Here is a 24,456-nt window from a genome sequence, read left to right as displayed (position 1 = left end):
TGCGTCCACAAGACTTCTTCTAACAGCCAGGATCTGGATATTTATGCGGATCTGACTGACATCGCCCCCGGTTGAAGCGCTGTGAGGAGGAAGTAGTTCAGACATTATTTTACAAGCAACGCCTCACGTCTGCACTGGTTCAGTGCTGCGCCCTTCTTTGTCGTCTTCTTTTCCCCAACTTGTTTTCCTGTCTTCTTTCTCCAGGGGTGGGAATACATAGAAACACACCCCGGGGCACCTGCTCAGGCGAGATTGCATTTAAGGAGCCAATCGCTCGGCCTTGAGACCCCCGAGGCTTCGGACGGAGCAAAAGGAGTGTCACTGCTCAGCCTCAGACCTTTTCTTCCATATGTGAGCAAACAGGGTCCATTTTATCCCCTCATCGCCAGATTATTTATTGCCATTGCCTTTTCGTGCCCCTGATGTGTATTGTCGTCGACACAGCTTCTAGGACACAACCTGGTTAAAAAACCTTTTTTTTCCCCTTTTTATATTTTGTGTTTTTGCGTCTCCCTGTGATTCATCCAAGACATGCTGCATCCTTAACTTCACTCACAACCATTAGTGTTGTTATTACAACGGTAATTACCTGCATGTGTCCAGAGAGTTCTGGATTACGTGGCGATACGGATTATGACACAAGTGCCAGTGTCACAAACGTGACGTGAGGGAACTCATTTCAGGAAGCGGACTCTACTTTTGGAAGTGCTACGTCTGTCATAGCAGGTCACAGATTGTGTTTTTGCATTTCCGATTTTTTTTCTCCAGCTCTGTGCGTATGAGAGACAGACAGCGGTTCTATATTTGGTCTTTAACCCCCCCTCCCACGAATCCCGATAGTAAAAATCGCCCCAATCCCGCGCCTCCGACGCACGGGAAGGCGTGCCTCCGGATGCGCTTAAATCCAAGCGTGTGGAGCGGCGGACGCACCGCTCGCCGTGTATGGACGTCGAGTCTCTTTTTCTCTCTATTCCATTCTCTTCTTCTCACTCAGTTAGGATCTATATTTGTTAGACTTTTTTTTTTCAAATCGACTCTAAGCAGATTTTTGGAAGGACCATTTTGTGCCTCCTCGCGCCGCGCCGCGCGTCCATCATCCCCTGGGATGCGGACCTGCGCCGCCAACGGATTGACAGCCGTCAGCGCACAGTGTGAGGAGTTAAAACTTTTTTTATTTACTTATTTTTATTCTTGTTCCCTCGGACTCTCCACCTTCTACCGATGACGACCGAGAACAATGAGATGGAGAGCGATTCGCAGCTCCAGCGATCCCCGAGCTCCGTGTCCATCCAGCCGGTGGCATCCAAGGTGAGCCCTCCTCCCTGTCAAAGACCAACCACAGCTGCAAAGTTCGCACACCTAAAGTGTTACGCAAAGTAGGGCATCATCTGCCATTTGCCCCCTTCGTTTTCCCCCCTCTTTTTTTTCTTGCCCACCCCCCCCCACCTGTTTTCTGTGTGACGACGATGCTCCGTGCGCGTCCGTTCTGACTGCGTCATCGGGACGTAGACTGTAGTAGACTGTCTATCACTGTGACTCCGCCCTCCCCTCTCACCTTGCACACACATAAATTTGATGAAAGGGAATGCAACTAAAAACAAGGGGGTTTGATGGAGATGCTTAGCAGAAGTGTGTATCATCTTATTTGACTCGTTGCAAATCACAACTTTTAGCCTGAAGCGGTTTCTCTGAAGCTGAGAATCAGTGGATTTTTGGGCACCTTTAAAAATGCAGGGTGTAGCTATGCCATGCCAGGAGAACCTGTTTGGGGTGTAGTACCACGATCTACGGGCGTCATCAGCGAGTCGTAAACCGTTTCCATCGTTGGATGGCAACCAGAGGCGTCATCGGGAGGGACATGCTCTTGGCACATGAATAATACAGACGGTTTATCATTTTCACTACATGTCACCGCCTACGGTTTAAAAATATCCGCTGTAGAGAATGCAGATAACATGAGAAAATGTGCATCACACATTTATCAATATGTTGATACTGCGCAAGATGGCATCAAGATGGTTTCTTCATCATGAAGCTACGTATTGAAAGCACATCACACCCCCTGCCATGCATCAGCGGTGGACTGAGGGCCCGCCGCCACCCGGGTGGCTGCGCGCTCCATGTTTAACGTTGCATTCAATCACTTTCCTTGTTGCCCCAGACAGTGGAATAGTGGCCGTGGTCCAGTTTCAGCACACCTTCAGTTGCACCGATTTTTGGCTGAACTGACGAAATCGACGTTCGCTCTTCCTTACCATTTTTCACGACAAGTCAGATCACACTGCAGGGATCTACTCGTATTTTAAATCCACCAAGTTATGCATTCAGTGCCTATTTGGCTAAACTACATCCCCGCAAGGTGAAGTGCCTGAGTGGTGCCTCCTGATTCGGTTAAGATTTTATTTTTTATTTATTTATTTTGAGTCAGATTTATTAACTGCGATTTCAAGGGCTGGCCTCGAAGACACGGAGTGCTGAGAGCTTTCTCAATGCCTAATGGGTAATGGAAGGCTTTTAGTACACTTGATTCATATGACGTGGGCAACTGATGCAACTTTGCCTGAGCGGGTGGGTTGCTTTGTCTCCACCTAACCACCTGGACACACACACACACACACACGCACACACACAACATTCTTGTGGAGGAGTGACTGCATCCTCAGTCGCAAAGCTCTAAACAACCGATGCGTGAAAGTGACGCTGTAGCGAGTCTGTATTTTTCTCCGCTGCTGCGCATCCACGTCCCAATCAGCCGTCGCTGAACAAATGCGGTGTGATGATTGGTGCCCAATGTGCCCTGATTGGTATTCACGTGCATCACTGGCAGCCGTCACCATCGTTTTGGCCACAAAATCATCCCGCCGTCCGTCCAACCCGCTCCTTGCTGAGCTCTAATTGATCAGTCTGCTCTGGACCAATCCCAGGGATCTCTGGTTGGCTTTCACTTCTCAGCCGGTTTGCTTTGCAACAAGGTCTGTTTGACGCTCAGGAACGAGTTTAATCTCCGCCCCTCTTTAAAATTCATTTGAATGCTCGGATTTGTTGGCTGCTTTACAGGGAGTCCTGTAAAGGGTGGTTGTGTCAATGCCCACGAGGGCAGGCGCGTCCCTCCATCCGCATCAACCGTCTGATCATCTATGTTTCAAATCCTCTATGGAGACCTTTACATAAAAATATCAGCCCCAGGGTTTCCTTTGACTGAATCTAATTGGACACATAGCCGTGTCTTCCTGAGGTTTTTAATTAGATAAGGACGGCAGTGAGGGAGAGTGAAGAAGTGACTCTGATAGCAGATGCTCACCAAAAAATCTCCCGCAGCGACGTTCTCTCTCACTTTGATGGATATTAAGAATCTGGAACAGAGCAAGGCGGCGACGGTGGCGGAGCTTTTAAGTTGGCAGAAAAGCATGAGCCGCCGTGAGAAGTGTGCTGAGGGTTCTGCAGCCTCAGGGCGGTGGAGAGCTGAGCGGCGGCGGCACCTCAGCGGCCGCCGCTCTTTGTGGGCAACATTTTCACTTCTCAGGGTTGTTGATGCTCGAGGAGCCACCCTGGGATGGAGGTACGCAGGTAATCTGCTTCCTGGGAAATGATCCGGCTTGAAGGTCTCGCACGTTTTACCCGTTGGTTTCACGAACATATATTTTTACGAATTTGAAGCACTTTACTTTTTTTTTTTGAGCAGCCCGATGCCTAACTGCACGGTTATAACCTTTATTACCGCCAGCCTCTGAGGCTTAGCTGGATTCTGCAAAAACACTAGAGGGGATGATTTTTGGAATACCATGGTGCAGAGGCTGGAGAAAGGGATGGACCCTCTGAGGGACAGCAGTTACCCCAAAATCCATTTCCTGGATGACTCAATGACCCTTTCAGTTAAAAGTAAACAGTCAGCATCACCACGGCAACCACATCAGACTCACCACCTAGTTGATGCAGGTCACTGAAGTCAGATAGTGTAATTTCAAACATGTATGTAGGGCACGTCCTCTGGAAATTTGTATTTTTGTGTGTACAAAATTTCTGGGCCAAATGTATTGCGATGAACAAATGAAGGAATGAATTTCTTCACAAACGTAGTTGGTCTTATAATTACACACCTGATATTCCTGTCACGCTGCCGGTGACAGCTGTGGCTGGAGGCACTATGTTTTCACGTTGTCTGTCCGGACCTCCTGTTCCTGTGGATATATTTCAGGGAAACGTGGAGGGAATTGAAATAACACGTGAAACAACGTCCGCCCAAAGATGGACCCTGATCTGAAAAAAAATCATTTGGCTGACATGCTTGAGTCTTTGAAATTCCCCTGGCTTCAGTGATTCAATGATGCTAGTCATGTTTTCATCACTGGTTTACTCATTGCATTTTGGGCATTTTCTTTTTGAAGTAAATCACCCGAATGAGTGGAAAATAAATTAGAAATGAGGTAATAATCAAATTCAAAAATCATTTATCAAGCAAAAACTTGATAAATGATCGTGGAAGAAGACCAACCACACCATCAGGTCTACTTATTAGTATTTTAATAGCCCCGTTGGATCTGGCTTCTCCACTCCGCTCCGAGAGGTTTTGCCAGCCAAGATGAACACGACCTTTTAATCCACCGGTTCAAAGGAAAATAGGAGGATGAAGGAGAGACAAGTGCGTCAACATGTCAGCAGAGACGTCACCTTTTCCTGATGCTCGTGATCCATCAGCGGAGACTCATCACTCATAATCAAAGTGAACCCGGCATATTAGCGCTGCTAAGAAAGTAGTATTCATGACTGTCATCTGCCCTGTCTTCGTTATTAATCCGGTGCAAAGTTTGCCGCTGAGTCAAAATCTTTTTGCAAACTCCCGCTTTATATTCTCCACAGGTTCCGGGTGTCTATGCAGACACGGGGAGTGAGTGACGCGGGCAAGTGGGGAGGGATGTCAGGGTGGGCCGGCATTTCTCCGAAATTGATGTAGCACCTTCATGGCTGGGGGGTGTCACTGGGGGGACCCGACAGGAAGGAGAGAGGGGAGAGGCGGCGGCTGCAGAAACACAGCTCAGAAGGTCATGCTTGCGTTCACCTGAAAATAACAGGTTGTATTGCCCCTAATAGACAAGACACAAATATCAATAGAAGGTCAATCAAGATCTTTTCATGGCTGATTATTTTTTTCCGGTTTGGGGGGGGGGGGGAGCCTAAATTACCTCGGATATCCAGGCCCGTGGCGACTCGACTCAAAGTGCTTCAGAGATCAGAAGGGAAAGTAGCAATTAAAAAATGATCAAGGTTGCTGTGCCACATTTAGACGTTGCCCCGGCGACCATGGCCATTTGCAAGGGCCGTCCCGGACATGTTTCGCGATATGTTAGCTGATGCATGTTCTTAAACTCTGGCCTCAGGATTTTAAGAATAATATCAAAATCATTCATTACTTTGATTAAACGTTAAATGTCCTGCATAGCGCGTCTGGAGTCCTCTGACCAGCCAAGGACATTCACAATGCTGCCTAGGTATCCCATTCGGGGAGGTTTGGATTGAACAATCAAGGCTCCCATTATCCCGCCCACTCATCCAGCTGAGCCACATCACGCTGGGATCCTTGCCAACAAGAAACAATAGAGTCACCTGTCCCCCAAACATCCCGCCCCTCAATGTGGACCCTCCCAAGTTTCAATCCAAGTACCCACCAGCAGTTGGATCTTGGTGGATCCCGTTGCCTCACATATTCAAACACAGTCTAAATGCTAGAAGTGGGCGGAACCACAGTCACAAACCCGTGTGCTGCTGCCACAGACGTGTATGTAAGCCATGGCAGCATTTTATTCGCCCTGAGCAGTCGTAGGAAATACACAAGAAAAAAAAGCCTTTGTGTATGTGTGTGAATGTGTGGGGAGAGAGGCAACCTGTAATTACGCGTCTCTTATATCTTATTAAGAGCGGGAACCTGCCAGGCCGTCATCCATCGGGATAAGATGAAAAATTTTGAAAATTGAGCAGTTCAAGCCTCATAGAATAAGAACAAACCACCCCCAAATAGCAGGAAGGTCCCTGGTTGAATTCCGACAGAGCGCCTTTCCGTGTTTTGTTTGCCTGTTCTCCTCGTGTCTGCTTGGATTTCCTCCAGGTTCTCTGGTCTCCTTCCAGAGTATAAAAAAAGGCAGGAGCTTCATTGGAGACCCTAAACTGCCCAGATGTGTGAATGAGCGGGTGAATGGTTGTATGTGGCCCTGCAATTGACTGGTGAGTGGCAAAGGTGTTCCCAGATGCTGTTGTGTGAAAACCGCCTGACATATATTTTGACCTAACTTCCTGAATTGGAGGACACGGCTGGAGTTATCGGCCCCTTCTCAAGGTCTGTGTCAGTCGAATCCTTCAGAATAAGTCACACTGCCGCATTATGTGGCTGCAAGCTGTATTTACCGTCACATCCCCGCCGGGCCCAACCCCGTCCTTGTGTATTCTTGACCTCTGAGGCCGGCGCTACAACCAAAATATATATGGAGGGAGGAAGAGGCAGTGATTTTGGTGATATGAGAGATTTCTTATTGAATCATGAGCGTTCAAACCTTCGTCTGCCTCCTGTTGGAACATTGGTTTTGGGCCTTTATGTTGGCTTCATGTGAGAACTCCTGGGTTTTTATTGTACAGATTAGAGATGTGAAAATCACAGGCTTTTACGGGTCTCCTGAGCGAGACGGTCAAGATCTGGCCTGCAGCATAGATCGGTGCTCCGTGAAGGATATCAGTTAAGCATGTGTGAGAGAAATGTGGCAATTTAATGCATTTGACAATGTGGATGGAAGGAGACAGCCGTGGACCCATTGAATTTTTCTTTTTAGCAGGTGAAGAACTTTACCGAGCACTTGACATTCATTGCTGTGTAATTATAGGATAACTGGATCAGATCCTATCAGCTTTGGGGAGACCGAGACATCCTCAGCATGACTCATAGCAATATTTAAAGTGTTTGAAATTAATGTGACACATAAGATGGGACTCTACGACCTGAATCCCGACGTGGTATCACTTGGATTCAGAAGCATGCTCCTCAGGGCTAATATTGAAATGGAAGCTAGAAGGCGTGCTTTTGAGGCTCCCTCTGACAGATGATTATATTAGCTGTAATTGAGACATGTGCCGGGGCTGAAGCCGTTACGCCAGCACTCATCTATGAGAAAGTGAGGGAGCCAGAGAAAACACAGGGACGCGCGTACTGAAGCATCTTTGACACACTTTCAAATACGATTAATGTTTGGATCCATAAAAACAAAACACCGTCATCTGAGTTCCCGGGTAACGGCAATATCTGGTAGACGACCGCTGTCCTTGAAAGGTTGAGGTTAAAACAGGCCATTTTTAGATCAAACATGGAGCCAGTTCAAACATCGGTGTGATCAATCGGAATCGATAATATCAACTATGGTCCATTTGGCTGCGGAGAAACAAGGAGGTGCTAAAAGCAGACTTCGGATATTTAAGTACAAAGCAAAGATGACCGAAAACTGGAGCCAACCTCTAATAAGCCTCACAAACAAACCCAGTTGAGAGGCCGACACCGGTAATAACATAGCATTAATGCCATGGCTCAGAATTTTTCTTGTCGAGAGACGTTTCCATGGGGCAGAAAACCCTTCCGGCGCTTTGAATGTGAGGAGAGCCTGCAAGGCTGCAACGAAAAACTGAAACTTCTACCTGATTTTTAACACAGACACGAGTCGAAACAAAATCTACCCTCCTCATCTTTTGTCTTGTATCAGACAAAGCTAACAAGCTAACTAAATATTAGCGCCCTAAGAAGATACTTTATTAGTTCCCAGCACAGCCTGTCTTCATCAGCGCAATTTGAAGGCAAATTTCATTAATGTTGATTCACAGGAAGAGAATAACGACGCAAGCCTTCTCTCAGTCACACACTGGCACATTTATCTCCTTTCTTTGTGTGTGTGTGTGTGTGCCACACGTGCACGAACACACACAGACGCACACTCAAATAGATGCACAAACTCAGCTGTTTTCGTATCTTCTTCACAGACGTGCAGAGCTGTAAACACCGTGTCCCGGTAAAGTGATTACGTTTGGCGCTAAGCAGAACAAGCGCAGACAGGCGGGGCCCGAGCTAGCACGTGTGCACGGCGTGTCGGCGGACACTCCATCTACTTTTATGTCCGAGTTGATCAATTCTTGACTCGACCGCGCCCTCTCTCCCCTTCCCCTCCCCACTGCCAGCGCACGTCTGGGTTATAAATGGACGCCTTTCGCCGGGAAAAGTAGCATCATCATCTGCACACAGAACCGGCCGTTCGTAAATCTATCCAGCAAATCAATACACGGTGACTGCAGAGAATGGTGCTCGCATGGGGAGATAAGGGGGGTGGGGGGGTTGTTACGGCCCCCGATGTGAGGTTTACGGTCTGATTGCTGTGCTCTTTGAAAAGGTAGCATCCATCTATCATTTCACTCCACATGGCTTATAAGATATGAGCAGGGGTTGTTGTATCAATGTATCGGCGGAACTCACCGTGCGTCCTGCAGGCAAGATATGTTCGGCCACGATCTCGGACAATCACGTGCACCAACTGCGAAGCTCAATCAGATTGAGGACCGGCTGCTGATAGATGTTGAGGCCTGTTTCATTTTATCACAAAGGCCCCCCCTGCTCCGCCACCCCAACCAAGAAAATGTCAAATGCGTTTAGCGGCGTACTCAAAGCCGTGGATGCTGTTAAAAGCAAGGAAGGCTTATCTTGCATATCCATATGACAGGGGTTGGCGTAGCACACTGGTAGTTTTGCTTTTTAATGCGATGTTTCCTTAAGAGGCCATATACTGAATTTTGTGAGTCATCTTCCTCCCCGTTTGCACGGGGAGAGCAATGCGTCTGTGGCTGTTGGGAAATTCCAGCGCGCTCCTGGAAATGTATTATGTTATTGCTCTGAAATGCTCCGCAGCCCTCTCCCTCATCATGTGTTTACTGATTCTGTAACCCCGGTGTGTATTGTTTGTGTGTGTGTTTGCAGCTCCAGAGACTAAAGCGCTCGCTGTCTTTCAAGACAATAATGCGCAGTAAGAGCGTGGAGAACTTCTTCCAAAGGTCGTACAGCGACGCCCGCCTCCCCCCGGATTTCATCACTGACCCGCCCCCGTCCCCTCCGCTGCTGCCCGGGTCACCTCTTGTCGGTGATCGCTCGCCGTCCATCTCGCCATCTCTCAGCCCCAACCCTTCCATCTCCTCCCACTCCCCCTCTCTCAGCCTCTCCCCATCGCTGCCCACCAAGCCACCCCAGCCGCAGATCACCCACTGTTTCCAGGACCATGTGTTCCGCAAGCCCACCAACTGTCAGCACTGCAAGAACATGATAGTGGGTAAGGCTCTTGCACGGTTCCAACACGACCCCAAATACACACACACACACACATACACACACACACACATCTTTGGTCTTTCTCAACTTTCAACATTAAGTCAGCTGTCCATCATTTTGTGTGCTTGGCGCTGCATTTTGTTACAAAACAAGGAGAGTTTATCCTAATAACGACACCTGTCTCAGCATGAAAAAGAACTAAAAATCGTCGAATCAGCAGTGATGAAATGATAGTCAACTGATGAGTCACTTTCAGAAATAATTAAATATAATTTATAATTACAGGTTCTCAGTCACTCCTCCTCATGTCATGCTACAGTGCACCATACTTAGATATTTATCATTAGCCTAATAATAAAGGCAGTCAATAACAGTTCCTTTAAGTAAACTGAGAACTCGGCTGCGCCCTTTAGTGGTTTGGTGAAGTCATTTTTTTGGATTGACAGGCTGTCACAAAAGACTTTCTGGATTCATAATGCGCTGTGTCACATTTCTGATTCACAATCTGCTATTTCAGAGCGCTCTGTCACACCCCTTCAGCCCCAATCTAAGTTGTCAAATCCAATGATTTGAGAACTTTTGTGACATCCATCATTTCTAGTTTCACACTGCCTGCTTGTTCTCAGGCAAAATCAGACCCTGGAGCTTCCGTCAATGTCACACAGACACTCAATATTGATAATTATGAGGGGAATAAACTGTTTCTTATTGAAATATGATGCTTTTTTTTTTTTTTTAAACAAATCCCCACCTGTCTGCTGTAATCACAGTGCCCTGGTATTTTTGCCGGGCCGCATCTTTGTCCCTTCCTCTTTCACTGGAAAGAAAAGTTCAATTTAATCAACGCCTGGATATTTGACAGGCAGAATCACATCTCGATGTGATTGCTTTGGTTTTTTTATGCTGCCGGGGCATCTTGAAAGGTGTGCACATCAAGGAGCTGACGATGAGGAATTTATTCCTGGGCATTATGTCATGGTTTTTCTGTTCGGGGGGCGACCACTCCCCTGGGGGTTACGGACACGATCCCACACACCCAGCAGGAGACGTCACGTAACCATACACTTGCTAATTGCTATTAGGGCCCGATCATTACACGGAAAGGAACGCAGCGGGTGGTTAGCTTCTCGGGAAGTGTGCAGTGCGACCAACCTGAAGTGTGGAAGAAGTGGCCTTCACTTGGCTAGTGATATTGTCCACCAGCCTGGAGGCGTTGAGGCCTATCATTCAGTGAAAAAACATGCCATCATTTTCCCTCTACAAGCCTAGGAAGAGTTTCCTCTATGTATCTGGTTTGTATTTAGTTGATAGTTTCTGCAGGTTCAGCTTCGGGACACAATATACATCAAAAGATTAATCTCTTATTCCACGTCGGATCTCAGCATATTCAACGTTCCTTTTTTTCTTTTTTGTATGGATTGTCAAGAGAAAGAAAAAAACTTAAAATAAAGACAAAGGACACTGTCTGTGTTGAAGCTCAATTGGAATAGCTTTCCCATGAGCTCACTTAGAAGCTTGTTCTTGCTGTATTCATCTCCCCCAAAAAAGCGAGATTTAAATCAGCTCTAGTGCAGCTCCCTGCGCTTGCTTTGGCGGAGAACTCAGATGTTAAATGGTGTTTGCTAATGTTAGAGAAAATCTGCCTCCCGCCACTGTGACTGATGACTGGCCCCAAACAGCCTTTTCTGTTTGTTTTCTTTTTTTTGCATGCATTGCAGGTTTATTTAAGTAATGCACCTGTGCTCCCCAAACACCACGCGGCCTTTGCCTCCTTGTTAAGCTGATGAGGTGGAATCTATTTTTAAAACCCGACTTTAATCGACCCGTTCCAATTTGTATGATTGTTGTTTCTCGAAACCAAAACTGATGTATATTAAAAGAAAATCCATAAACGTGTTGTTTGTGGGATAGAAAAAAGAGATGGTTAAATACCCTGTAGGATTTGTCTTTTCAATTCTCTTTCATCAGTGACGCTCTTGAAAAAAGAGATTTAGAGGGAGGAAGAAAAAAAAAATCACTACCAACTCAATAACATTTGAAATCTCTCCAGCCGGTTTCCAATCTTCCCCACGGGTTGTTCTGAAAGAGGAGCCGTTGATTGTGAAGCTGTTAAGTTTCACCATCGCCACCTTGATCAAACCGGAGGGAGGTTGGGATGGAAGGATGGGGGTGGCACTTGATTAAAACCACCGCTCAGGCGGAGATCGCCTCAAATGATCCGAAGACCACTCATGGTTCATCAACACCTTCTGGTCATTTTTTTTTCTTCTCTGTTTTTTCCTTTCATTGTCCGTCATCCTCTACTCTGACTCTCCTTTGTCTTTCCCCCCCCCCCGCAGGAAACTCCAAACAAGCTCTCCGGTGTAAGACCTGCAAGATGGCCGCTCACCTGTGGTGCACGTCAGAGCTGTCACAGCAGCTGTGTCACGGGAAGGTGAGAGGGGTGAGGGTGGGAAGTGAGGATTTTGCTCCCGTGTTGTTGATTATACTTTTAGTTGGCGAGAAAATGAAAAACTCAGTCGCCTTTGTTGGCCGTCTTTCTAAGGCACACTTTGATTTTATTTGGAAAAATACTCACCAAAGTCTCTCTTGAATGACTCCTGCCTTCAGTCGCAGTCAATCGCCGAATCTCCCGGGGGGTAATCTCATTTGACAGGACACTCATAAGCAGGATTTAATCGTTTATTGTAACAACATTAGGCAGTCGGTGAATCGAATCCAATATGGTTTGTGTCAAATTCAAGGAGCCGCTCCTCGCAATCTACCTCACTGTATATCCAGAAAGAAAGAAAGAGAGAAATAAGTCCATTGTTTGCACGCAACCCTGGCTGGGCAAAATATTAGTCATAACTCATGCTGCCAGCGTGTTCCTCTGGGGGCATTACACCTGAAATAACATCTGAGGTAAAATGTAAAGAGCCTGACGTTTTATTTTCTTCTTTTCTACTTGTCTCATCTTTCGCTCTGATAAGTACACGTTTAGTTTCAGTAGTGCTAAACCACTAAAAACCAACATTAGGTTAAGTATTATCCCTTGAAACCAGAACCTTGAACGGCTGCTAAATTTGACATCCTTTCTGTTAGCTTGAAATTTAGCCATCCATAGTTAGCAGGGACGCTCACGTGTGACTCACCGTCTACTTTTAATTAAAACTAATAAATAATAAACAATTTGACACTTTGACCAAGGTGGTTTACTTTTTCACGATCTCTCATTCATTTTGCTGTGTTTGCAAAGTTATCCCCTCTTTAGCCGCAAACCGCTTTAGCTGTGATCTGATTAGGACTGACAGGATTCCTCGAATAAACGACTAGATAACAAAAATCACTCAAGGCACATTATCCGCTTCGAGTACTCTCTAAATACAGTAGTGCTATTTCACGCATCCATGTTCCGCCCTGATAGTTATTTCTATTGCACAAAGCATGTCACAGCAAAGCTAACACAAACTTAGCTTATGCTGCTAGCGTGATTGAAGCGTGGCAGTATGGCTGCCAGCAATGAAAGCGATGCAGAGCAATGGGAAGATATGCCGTGACACACAAGACAAAAAGTGTCGAAAGTATCAGATAGTTACGACCTGAAGCAAGAAAAAAAAACACAGCACAGTATGTTTATTGTAAAATAGAATTACTGTTCCACAGCAGTACGTCCCCGATGTTTCAACATCTCAAAAGGACGCAGAAGCAGGTTCTGCAAACAGTACCATTGTTTTTAATCAAATTACGCGTTTAATAGTCAGAATGTTCAATAGAAAACATAGCATAATACAAAACATGATTAATGGCTACAGCCGTCAGTGTGATCACTTTTGGTTTTGTTCTATTTTTCAACCTATAACCTATTTTCAAATTGCACATGTTTTAGCCCGCGAGTCACTTTAGGTTCAGTGAAAGAGAAGGGGGAACGGCTGCAGTGTGCCACTTCAGAGGCCACTAGATCGTACTCACAGAATACGCTGCATATATCGACAGGCTTATTTTTCCAGCTGATGGGGAGTACTATCTGCCAGCCAGGGGTCTCTGGATTCAGAATAACAATCTTTCAAGATCATTGATGGAAAAATGTCGAGTCTGAGCTTGACGGGGGATTAAAAGGGGAAACCAAACTGCAAAGGGTTTGATCTTAGCTGGCAGTGAGGGATTAAGTGTGCTGATGTGACCTCAGTGATGACTGTAAACATTTGCACTGCCAAAGCGTTATGGACTCTACATTATTCATTCACCGCGGTGAATTATCCGGTTTAAAATTGAGTGCTGAATAAATGATAAAAGGAAGAGGCGGCGGTGGCGGCGGCAGCAGATTGGTCTGATCTCAGCCACGGCAGGTGTGTTTGTCCTCTTGGGGCAGGGAGGGAGGTATTAGCATTCGTCGCCAGGCGAGACAGTTTTCAGGATGCCTTTTTTTAAAAAAGTTTTAGTTCAGCGGTAACGTCTTACTTTCTCAGGGATCATGACAGCCATGGGGCGGGGGGGACAAGGGGGAGGAACTGTTTCCTACCTTTGACCGGCACAGTCACTGCGGCTATTTGGCAGGTGGAGGTGAACGATAACAAAAATAATTATCAAAAATAATAAAGCAATGCTTATTGGAGTCAGACTGATCAGAATTTAAAGCAAGGAGTGTTTATATTCGTAGCTGGGAGTTTGTTTTTTTTTCAGCGCCTCTTAACAAGTTTTCTCGTAAGTCATTTTAAAATGTCCTGTAATCCCCAGTTGGAAAGGGCCTGCTGTCAGTTCTAGCCTCGAAACCAAGGGTGATGGCAAATAAAATCATTTCTCTCACTTTCTGTCTCCCCCCCCCTCAGTCGGGAGCATTCAAGCGAAACTTCAGCTCGCCGATGCTTGTCAACGATCAGCTAGCCGTTGTGAAGGAGGTCCAGCCGAGCCAAGGTGAGCAAACCCGGGAGGGAGTCGTTTTGTTTGCGTCTCAGTGTTTTTGTTTTGTGGACCCTTATCTTGTCTGCTCCTTGGGGGTTAATGCTATTTTCTGTGTGTACGCACGTATTTCCGTTGAAACATCGTTTATCCATTCATTATCTGCAGTCAGGGTCACGGGAATGGTGGCTGAGGCGTTACCAGCCGTTACCAGGCGAGGAGCTGGCTTCACTGGCTGCCAGTCAATATTTGGACCACATATAGAGAAAAACAAACATTCCCCATCTCACATATCGTATGCAGACATACAACCATTCACTCTCATCCTGTGAAACAACTCACCTCAAAAAACAAGGGCAGTGCTGAGAAATGGGATAAAGAGTTAGCGAGGTTGCTGAATTTGCATCCAAATGTTTTCCATTTTCTGGGACACCGTCGCACCTGCAGTATGTGTGTTGGCGTTCCTGCCTCGTGCCACCACACCAACGTTTCCTCCCTCAGGTTCCCGTTACTGCTCCCGTGGCACAAGGCCGGATGCGGGCTTTCATTTCCTGAGTAATTCAGTCCAGATCAAAGCCTGCATCAATTTGGGTGAACTGGCGGAGGTTTACTGTCAGAATAAAAGTCCTAATTGGATAATGGTTTGTTGTCACATTGGTGTTGTTATTAGCTTGGCTTGACTCGAGACAAAAATGAAAAAAGGATCACGTGCAGAAACATTCAACTGGAAGTGGATTTAGAGGGCAGTTATATGTCCTCTTTTATTATGAAACGCCCGGATCAATGGTGTGCGTGTGGCATAGCGTGTCCCTGCGTGCATGTTGGTAATGAGTGTAAATTAGGAGGGAATAAGGATGATGGAACCCAAACTGTTATCAAATCTAGATTGCCCCCCCCCCGCCCCATCAGAAATATCCACAAACCCATGGCAAAATGGTAGCAAAGCAACCAACACTGGCTTGCGAACCTACCAGGCTCTCACTCACCGATTCATCAGTGCAGTATTAATAAGCGTGCTCTTTCTCTCTCCACCCTCTTCAAAAGGGGTCTTGCTTCATGAGAGAACAACTGAGTGACTGCCGTCTGGATCTGGGTTCGCGCTGAGTCACATCACACTCTTGCTTCCTCGTTACATTCACGGCTGAGGGTTCAAATAACCTGTAGCCCCATCCGCCAAGATGACTGGGATTCTGGCAAAGTACGCCTGGCAGACCAACAGTCACGTGCTCGTGCCCGACATTTGGCTCGATGATAATGTGCACAAAGTTAGCAATTGTCTGATGCCAAATCCAGCATCTTTCTGACATCCAGTACTGTGTTAGCACATATTATTAAACAATAGGATGTATTGATCAGCAGTTATTTCATTGAATGTATAGCATATGAGCATTTATATATATGTGATTGAAAAAATAATACATGTTGAGTATATTTTGCTTCAAACACACCTGTGTATTTAGCTGACATGTTCTTGACATTTTAAGTACATCAGTCATCTATCCAGAAGGTTTATTCTAAAATTCTTTGCACAGTCTGCACTACAAACCAAATAACAAATCCTTCGAGATTAGTGATCAACTTTTCATCTTTATGACAAGAACACAGAGATTTATTTGGAAGCTGCAAATAAGTACTTTATAGTACCTCATCCAAGTGCAGATACACACATGCGTTCACACACACACTCCCCCTTCAGTCCTTGTAGAAGATGCCTTTCTGTGTTTGGCTCGCGGAGAGCTGAACGGGGAAAAAAAAAGGCTAATCTCAATCCAAACTCCAAAGTGTCGTGATTGGACGTAGTAATGCCGTGTACATTAAAAAGGGGATTTCCACGTTTCAAAATTCCCACTGGACAAAAGCTCCACATCACCCTCATTAAAAATAACCCACGTCGCCTGCCAATGAGTAAATGTACGGATAAACCCAAGCATGCAGATGTACTGTAATGTCTTGATGTCTCCTTAGCTTTTGACTGCTGTCCTCTCTCACATCTAAAGTGGGTCACTCTGGTCCAGGACTGACTGTGCTACAGCCACAGTTATATTTAGACCATCCAGTTCCTCCAGATCGGTTCAGTCACAATATTCATCAAGTCCAACTTTTCGGTGAAACTGCAGCGCGTGCTGAAAAAGTGTCTCCCAGTTGGAGGAGACTCGCGTCAGTTTTTGAAGGAGGAAACTTAAGCATGGGATTTATGTGTTTGTGTGCTTTCAGAGGCCGTGCGGATGCGCGTCGACCCCGTTTATGCCACCCTGCGTTACGGGACGTCCTTGGCGCAAATGAGCCGCTCCAGTTTTGGCAGTTTGTCAGAGTCGCCGACACGCAGCCTGGTATGAGATCATCCCTGTGGGTGGACTGAAGCGCTCTGATAGAGCCGTTCTCAACTAACCGAACCGCTGACCGCCTGCTTGGCGCCACAACGCGACTAAAAACTTTAATTTAATTGATGATGGAATCCCTCTCTTTTTTATGTTGGAATGTCATTACAATAAATCATGCGAGTCCTTTACAAAAAGTAGATTTGTAGTATATAATTTTACCAAGCACAGTAACGTACATGTCACAATGAAGGACAAAGAGCTTGGAGGGCTCTGAGAGACTTCGCGGAAGGCTTCAGTTATGTTCATCTGGATATTTTCAGATAATTAAAATATAGCCGTCAGATCAAATGAATGTCTTTCAAAAAATCCAGATCTCGGCAATGACTTCTTATCTGCGCAGCAGTGCCACTGATGAATTCCGGGGCAGAACCAGTTTTACTCCCACGATCAGATGCAATGCTTCACGTTCTCTCTTCTCTGCTTCCTCCTCTGACCAGGGAGACGGGTGCGAGGAGAAGCAGCAGAGGCAGTGCAGCATGGAGGAGGAGATCCCTCCGGAGACAGAGGGTGGGTTGCTGTGTTTTAGTGAATGTCTTATGATCCCCTGCGCATGTTTGGACCGTGTAACCCCCCCCAACATGAACGTTTTCATACAGTTACATGTCAGTTTTAATTTCCGTGCCTTCCTCTTTACAGATATCCCCAGCACAACGGAGACTGATAAGGAAGAAGAAGGTTCTAGCAGCCAGGCTGAGATGCCTGCAGAGGTCAGCTGTGTGCGCATGTGTGTGTGTGCGCACGTGGTCACGGCCACCTCTCATTGTCTTATCTGTCTCACCAATGTGCATTTCTGTCTGCATTCACCGCTCTTTCTTCTCTGTCCAGGCCCAGGTGCCCAAGCGCATTGAAGTTCACTCCATCCACACCTATGTAGCTCTCTACAGGTTTATGCCTCAGGAACAAAATGACCTGGAACTACAGTGAGTAAACAGACAACGCGTGCCCGTGCTTCCACCTCGATGTTGTCACTTGTTTTTTTTACCCCTTGTGTGTCCCTTCCCCCTGTGTTTTGTTATCGCTCGCTGCTCCTGCAGGACGAAAACGTCCGCGCCATCAACGGTGGATACCACCGGGGCATCCTTGAGGACGGCTAATTATAAACTCTGAGCCCGTCGCCGTGCCCACGTAGCGCTTGCGACAGAGCCACATTCCCAGCAGGAGAGAGGGGATAAAGCGAATGAGCGGAAAGATGAAAGGGGCGGATGGGCATTCGTCGAGCTGAGGATTAGCATAGCCAAAGAGAGAGAGAGAGGGAGCAGGAGAGAAAGGAAACAGGTGAGGGAGGAAGAAAGCATTATAACAAGGGGAAGGACAAGGAAAGAGGAGAGAGGAAGGACAGGGGAGCAGAACGAGGGCAGAGCGTGTGTGTGAATGACTCATAGGAGAGTTAACGGCCGTTGGGTCTTTCCACCGATAGGTTCAAAGTGGTGATTGAAATTTCCTAATTTTCCATAATTCAATTTTAATCCGGAAAAGCAAGGGCCAATTAGCAGTGTATGTCGTGCTCCTAATCCGGATGACGCCGCATTGACGTCACTCGATCTTGGCATCGGCGGAAAACCTTGACGCCCGCTTCGTCATGCTAACTTTCCGGCCCAATTCCAAAGGTTCCCCGCCCCCGTCAGTAACTTCCACGACTCCCTGCCTTCAGGTTCACATCTTGCTTCCATCTGGAGTCAGATGACTTTGAGGCTGAGAGGCGTAAAGATGTAACCGTTGCCGTTGGCCTCCTTGCTGCTTCGCTTTTTAGCCCCCATTTCCGCAGTGCACGGCTGACATTGAGAATGACCGAGGAAAAAGAAGTGAGAACGAACTTGACTTGGAACCATCTGGTCGAAGAAAGGAGCCTGTCAGCCCTCTTGGCTGGTTTACCTGTGTGTGAAATACCTGCGCCTGCGGGCTTCGTCCCTTGCTCTCCCTCAGAAGCCAATGATCAGAAGCTAGAAAAGTACCTGATTCAATTCTGCGATCAATTTTGAGACACCACAGGGGGTACATCCAGGACCACCCTTTTTTTTTAAAACTTTCTTTCCAGTTGCTGGATCAGTGCCACCTAATTTTGTGATCAAAGCACCAAAAAATATCAGTCCTGGATATTCATTCAAGTTAGTAAATATTTAATAAATAGCCCATATTGGCTGTTAATATATGGGTCTCACCCTAGTTAGTAAGTTTATGTAGCTGTGTGCAAACTTAAGCGTGCATTTTTGAGTGATGATATAGGCCAATAGCAGGAGGAGACACCCAGGAGACACAACGCGCAGAAGTGCAATTGGGACAGTTACTCCCTGCATATCTAGGGCAGGTTGCGCGCATGTATGTCGTCACAAAGAAAGTCACATCGAAATAAAAAAAAAAAACAAAAAGCTGGAAGCATCATTGCTTTGCAAGCCAGGTCAACTTCAGATCAGCATCACTTCGGCGGTATACGGTAGCCGCCTCGCGCTTCACGCGGACCTCCTGACGGAGTTGTGGGCTCCTGTGGCATCTCCACATTTCAACCACCTCACCAGTGTAACTCTTGGTAACACAGCTCTCTGTGGCAGTTTGATAAGGTTATCCTTTGTGCATCCACTCAGCCTGCCCACCCCCACCCCCATCTCCCTATCGTGTATCCCGCTCTCGTTTCCCTTGTCCCCTTTGCTCCCCGCCTCAATCACTTCCTCCTTATGCCTTCTCTTTTTCATCTCCTGTCTTATCTCCTCCAGTCCCGGTGACAGGGTGCAGGTCACTGACGATTCTAATGAAGAGTGGTGGAAGGTGGGTAATAAATCATTTGCAAACATCTGGGCGTGTGTGCATGAGTGGCTCGTCGCGTGGATATGCTGATTTAAGTCCTTCGAATCGAGCCTTTAATGCAAAAACACCTGCTCAGTTTCTGTGTTTTGGTAAACAGCCAGGCAGGAGACAGAATTAGAACACAATTTCCCCTGAAAATGGCCAAAAGAAGTTTACCATAATGAACTTGACTGGGGCTCTGACCTCAGAGGCCTTTTAATGAGCTTCATCCACTCCCCCCGTGGAAATAGACAAGCGCGTGCGCGTGTGTGCGTGTGCGCGTGTGCGTGTGTGCGTGTGTGCGTGTGTGTGCGTGTGTGCGCGTGTGTGTGCGTGTGTGTGCGTGTGTGCGCGTGTGTGTGCGTGTGTGTGTGTGTGTGTGTGTCTTTATGTGCCTACTTGTGAGTCACAGGTGAAGGAGGATACAGCCAGCCTTAACAATATCACTTCCTCTTCTGCATCCACAGTGCCTTCACCTCAAGTACTGTATCCTGTTATATATAGGATAACATTTATAAAATTACATTTACTTTAACATCTAAACATTCAGCATACGCAGTGTGAAAAACTCTTTAAACTCATTTTAAAATCTGAAAAGGAAAAGGCGATTGATCAGAACTGACGCAATCCCTGAGTGCGTGCAACAAATTTGCAATACAAACAGTTATTACCATATTTGTCGGGCGGCTCCACTGCAGCCACTGTGACTCATCGCGACTACTGCGTGATACTGTTTGGTACTTCAAAAAGTACTGAACCCAACAAACTCCACAGAGTCCGTAACATGTCGACTGAGAGATTTAAGCTATGGTGAACTTCAGATCTCTGAATGCATTATAAATCAACGAGGACGTACCTCATGGTGTTATGATACATTTATAATACATTAATAAGTTGTGTTGTTTAAAATGTACAAGCGCATTCTGTCATTCTTTTTTTTTTGCCATGTTGTTTCTACATTGTGCTCCCTCTCCATTTCAGGGTAAGAGTGGGGACAGAGTCGGCTTCTTCCCCGCCAACTTTGTGCAGAGAGTGCGACCCGGCGAGCGGGTTTGGCGGGTCGTCCAGGGCTTCTCAGGCAACCGAGAGCGGGGGCACATGGCCGTGAGGGAATCCCAGGTACTTTATGATTTATTTTTACTGGGTCTGAACAGAAGCATCTGCTTGCAGATCAGCTCGTCGTCACCCAGCTCTGTTTTGTACGTTTTATTCAGTCCTCCTTTTGATGTTCGCGAAAGGATTACTGACATTTTGCAGTTTGATACTGTCACGTATTTGCATGTCCAAATTGCTCTCGGCTGTTTATTTGTTCTTGTAGATTTTCCCCAGAAAAATCCCTGAGCATCCTCCCTAAGCCTTTTCTCTCTCTTTTTTCTAACGATTCAAATTATTATGTATCCCTTTATGTCAAAAATGATGCAGTTTGACTACTACATGGTAATTTCAGTTACTGCGCAGTGGAAAATCTTTTTTTTTTTCAGTAACATAAAACCACCAGGGAGCCACAAAACAAATGAAAATGTTCTCCTAAGATAGCATTTTTTTCTGTAATCATTGGTATCCTCCCCTCCCCGTGCAGGATAAGTAAACATATTTTTTTATATTCTCTTAGCTGATCATGTTCAAATGGGTTCGCTGTAATCATATCCATCCATCCATCCATCCATCCATCCATCTTCTGCCGTTTATCCTGCACTCAGGGTAGCGGGGGATGCTGGAGCCTATCCCTGCTGTCATTAGGTGAGTGGCCGGCCTCACCCTGGACTGGTCACCTGTCAATCACAGGGCCACATATAGACATACAACCATTCACTCGCTGAAAACCAAATCACTTTATTTATTCATTCACCTCTTTTTGTGGAGAAAAACCAAAGCACAGCAGAATCTGAATAATCAGTCAGCTCAGGGCTTTTTCACATTCTATTTTATAGTTTATAATCCTTTTTTAGATTGTTATTCGCGGATAAAGGCAGTTTAATGGTTTCATAGTCTTACAACGGCTTGTCTCTCCATCTCTCAGATCTGCGTGGGGAAGAGAGAAGATGGCGAGGTCTTCCTCAGGCTGAGCAGTGGGAAGAAACGAGGGCTTGTTCCAGCCGACTCCATCGAGGAGATCTGAGCACTTGAGTGTGTGTGTGTGTGCTTATGCACATCACACTTTATTTTCCCATTCTTCAAACTACCCCTGTTATCTACCTTCACCCAAAGAACATCCAACCCTAGACAGTCCCAACAATGCGGGCTGGACTTGAGAGGCGGAATCCCAGCTTTCTGTTCGGACTGGTTTCATGCAAGTCTCCGGGAGTGTGAAGTCTCCCGGTAATCCTGCCCCCAAAGAGCTTCCCCCTCAGCTTCATGTTGCTTAGGTTTATCTTTCAATACATACATCAAGACTGAGTAAGACAAAGGACGACTGAGTTGAACATGCTCAGTGTCTGCTGGATGCCAGATGTGCTTCTGTTTATTCCACTTCAGCACACGTCTGTAAACGTGGGCGGCGGCTCGCTCGATCGCTGGAAGGGGACGCTTCCGTCGGCATCCTTTTTCTTGCGTCTGTTTTTTTTTTTTTTTTTTGGCATCTCATCCCTATCAGCTCTTGTCAGGTACTCTGGCACCCCCCAAGATGGGGAGGTGAGGGGTGCCAGAAACAAGAGCCAGCCAGAGGAAGCCTCCGCTGTCACAGAAAGACGCGAGGAGGATGAAAGGAAATGATGAATATCCGCTCGGGCTGAGTTATGTAACCGCACCTGCCAGCTTGGGAGCGCTGGGTGGGGATGCTTGCTGTAGATTTGAGGCTCCGGGATCAGTATCTTTTAAAAACCACAAATCTGCTGGATGCGACAAATAGCTAGAGGAAAAACGTTTCGGGTTGGTTCAAAGCAGCTGCCCGGCCTTCTTGGCTGATTGTTAAGCTGCTGTGGTTTAATTCTGAGCTTCTTACGGTGTGTTTATGTCACGTTTCCTGTTACCGTGTAGCAGGTGCTCAGCTGGAACTTATTATGTAAGACAGGTGGAATCGCAGAACCGGACGCTTTTTCCATATTTCATGTAGGATATTTCAGGGTCCTGGTCCGACACCAGGGTCGGAGAGATAGATGATGGACATGAGCGTCGGGGGCCAGTCGAAGCAAAGCTTTTTTCTCGGTCTGTCTCTTATGTCATGTTGTCGCGACGACAAGAGGACTTTCGAGCTGAAATTGCGGGTGGCTGCCCTTGCTGCGTCCCACTTTTGCAAGGTTGTCACGGCTTTTTTAATCATTTTGGCATAATTCAGTTCTTGGTTTCAACATTTCCACAATCATTCATCAGCCCCGACCCAATCACGAATTATGGTCAGAAGGCGGTGCACGTTATGCCGCAGCGACCACTCCTGCAAGTGAAATACAGGCTTGCTGACAATATGCAAGTCGTGCTTCATTACCCGAGACAGTGGGGCTTGTCATCGGTCAAACCTGGTGTTAAATACAGCCTCTGGAGGCCAGACTCAGAGGAAACTGAGGGTTTGCATTCCAATTCTTCACTTATGATAATCCAGATGAGATGGGGTCAAGCAGCCACATGTCCCAGACCCCTCTGGTGAAGGGCCCCCGTTGGCAAACAAGGCCGCTTGAGCAGGTGCTTCTCCAGACCATAACACACCTCCATCAGATGGAGATAAAGGCTGGACGTTCTCCCAGGAAAGGAGGTCGATGGTGCAAACGTGACAAGATGCCCTAAAGAAGCATAACGAAGGATGCCGGGGGAACCGAGAGGAGGAGGAGGTGCAGTGAGACCAGGCGGCAAGAGATGAATGAGTGTTGAGCCATGAGAGTTGCGTGCAGGTAGCCGTGCACCGGGCGGTCATCATCGATCACACGTCAGCCCGTCATCCTCCTCTCTCGTCTCCTGCTATTGATCTGAGTGGCCAGTCCTGGTACGAAGTAACGGTTTTCAAGCACAGGCGGCCTTTGTATGGCCCTTTTTTTTAATGAAATCAATGCAGTTCTAACTCAGACAGGGTGGGGGAGTTTTCATTATTTTATCAGGAAATGGAATTCATCACCCTAAAATTAGCTCTTCATTTCCACGAGCAGAGGGTGTTTTCTGTAACTCAGGTCAGAAACATCTGCTCTAGATCCAGACCGACAGACACCAGATCCTCTCTACCGCCCCCTACTGACAGACTTGGATAGCGCGAAAAAGAAAGGAGGACTCTACGTTTCCACGATTGATGTTGTTTCCGTCGAAACCCGTAATTTTGTGTGATGTGATGTTTCATTTCGCTCCCCGGCGCTTTCTACTAAACCTGCAGGGACTCTGAAGACCTTCCTCACCGTATTTTGAAGCATCCTTACTCTCTTTCCTTTTTTCGGTGAACAAGTGATTGTTGATGCTAACCACAACATTTTGCGTGGTGAGAAGGTGGAGTGAGCCGCACTCGGTCCCCGTGAAGGCCCTCAGACGAAGGGCACTAAATTAAACCATCCCTTTTGCGTGGAAAAAAAGAGGAAAGGCACTTTATTTTCAGTCATCCGTGTCCGTTACCTCCTTCCTACATGTTGTGATTTCTGTCCTGGAACTTACAACCTCGCTAGAGAGCTGTTTTCAAAGTAGTAGAAGAAAAGAAGAAACACTGATACATATAATATAATGAGCTGGGGGTGTGAATAGAACTGGATTCTTATTTCTCTTCCCATGTAAACACTTTATCATAGATAGGACAAAGACTTGTGTGTCTTTTACGTAGCCTCACATCTCCCCTGTCTTGGAGTGTGTTCAGTTTTTAAAAGTGTGTTTGACTGTCGGAGTCACTGGTTTGGCCACATACCTCAATAAAAGATCTTTGCTAAACGGCATCTGCCCTTTTCTTCCACACGAGTGTAAATGCTCTTCATCTCAGGGTCAACCGGGGGGAGGGCGACAAGTCGGAGTGTGTCAGCGGTGATGGTAAATAAACATATTTCCAGCTGCAAAACACACACATACACACACACACACACACACACACACACACACACATACACACATATTGCGAAGAGGACTGGTAATGTGAAGCGGCAAACGCAATTACAACAGCATGACGCTGGCGGTGACGGTGATTTA

At 46.6% G+C, this 24,456-nt stretch overlaps 1 protein-coding gene across 1 annotated transcript; it reads left to right on the top strand.

Moving 5' to 3' along the window:
• Positions 1-1,015: 1,015 nt before the first annotated feature.
• On the top strand, positions 1,016-24,206 carry LOC147217408 (SH3 and cysteine-rich domain-containing protein 2-like). Its single transcript, XM_086175674.1, has 11 exons — positions 1,016-1,308; positions 8,993-9,338; positions 11,677-11,771; positions 14,146-14,230; positions 16,430-16,545; positions 17,034-17,103; positions 17,233-17,303; positions 17,422-17,516; positions 19,305-19,356; positions 20,356-20,493; positions 21,395-24,206. Exons 1-11 carry the CDS (start codon positions 1,222-1,224, stop codon positions 21,491-21,493), a joined length of 1,254 nt encoding a protein of 417 aa, XP_086031800.1. The 5' UTR covers positions 1,016-1,221; the 3' UTR covers positions 21,494-24,206.
• The last annotated feature ends 250 nt before the right edge of the window (positions 24,207-24,456 follow it).

Source organism: Fistularia commersonii, chromosome 28, assembly GCF_037954325.1.
Source record: "Fistularia commersonii isolate RoL2024-O1a breed Wild chromosome 28, RoL_Fcom_v1.0, whole genome shotgun sequence".
Classification (NCBI taxonomy): domain Eukaryota; kingdom Metazoa; phylum Chordata; class Actinopteri; order Syngnathiformes; family Fistulariidae; genus Fistularia; species Fistularia commersonii.
Note: the sequence above shows the minus strand (reverse complement) of the source record. Positions and strands in the feature narration are given on the sequence as shown.

What these genes read in the sequence shown, in the direction of transcription:
- LOC147217408 (XM_086175674.1), top strand. Translation starts at nt 1,222, where the DNA reads ATGACGACCGAGAACAATGAGATGGAGAGCGATTCGCAGCTCCAGCGA. An exon ending in GGAGGTCCAGCCGAGCCAAG is followed by an intron (nt 14,231 to 16,429) that starts GTGAGCAAACCC and finishes GTGTGCTTTCAG; the next exon opens with AGGCCGTGCGGATGCGCGTC. An exon ending in AGTCGCCGACACGCAGCCTG is followed by an intron (nt 16,546 to 17,033) that starts GTATGAGATCAT and finishes TCCTCTGACCAG; the next exon opens with GGAGACGGGTGCGAGGAGAA.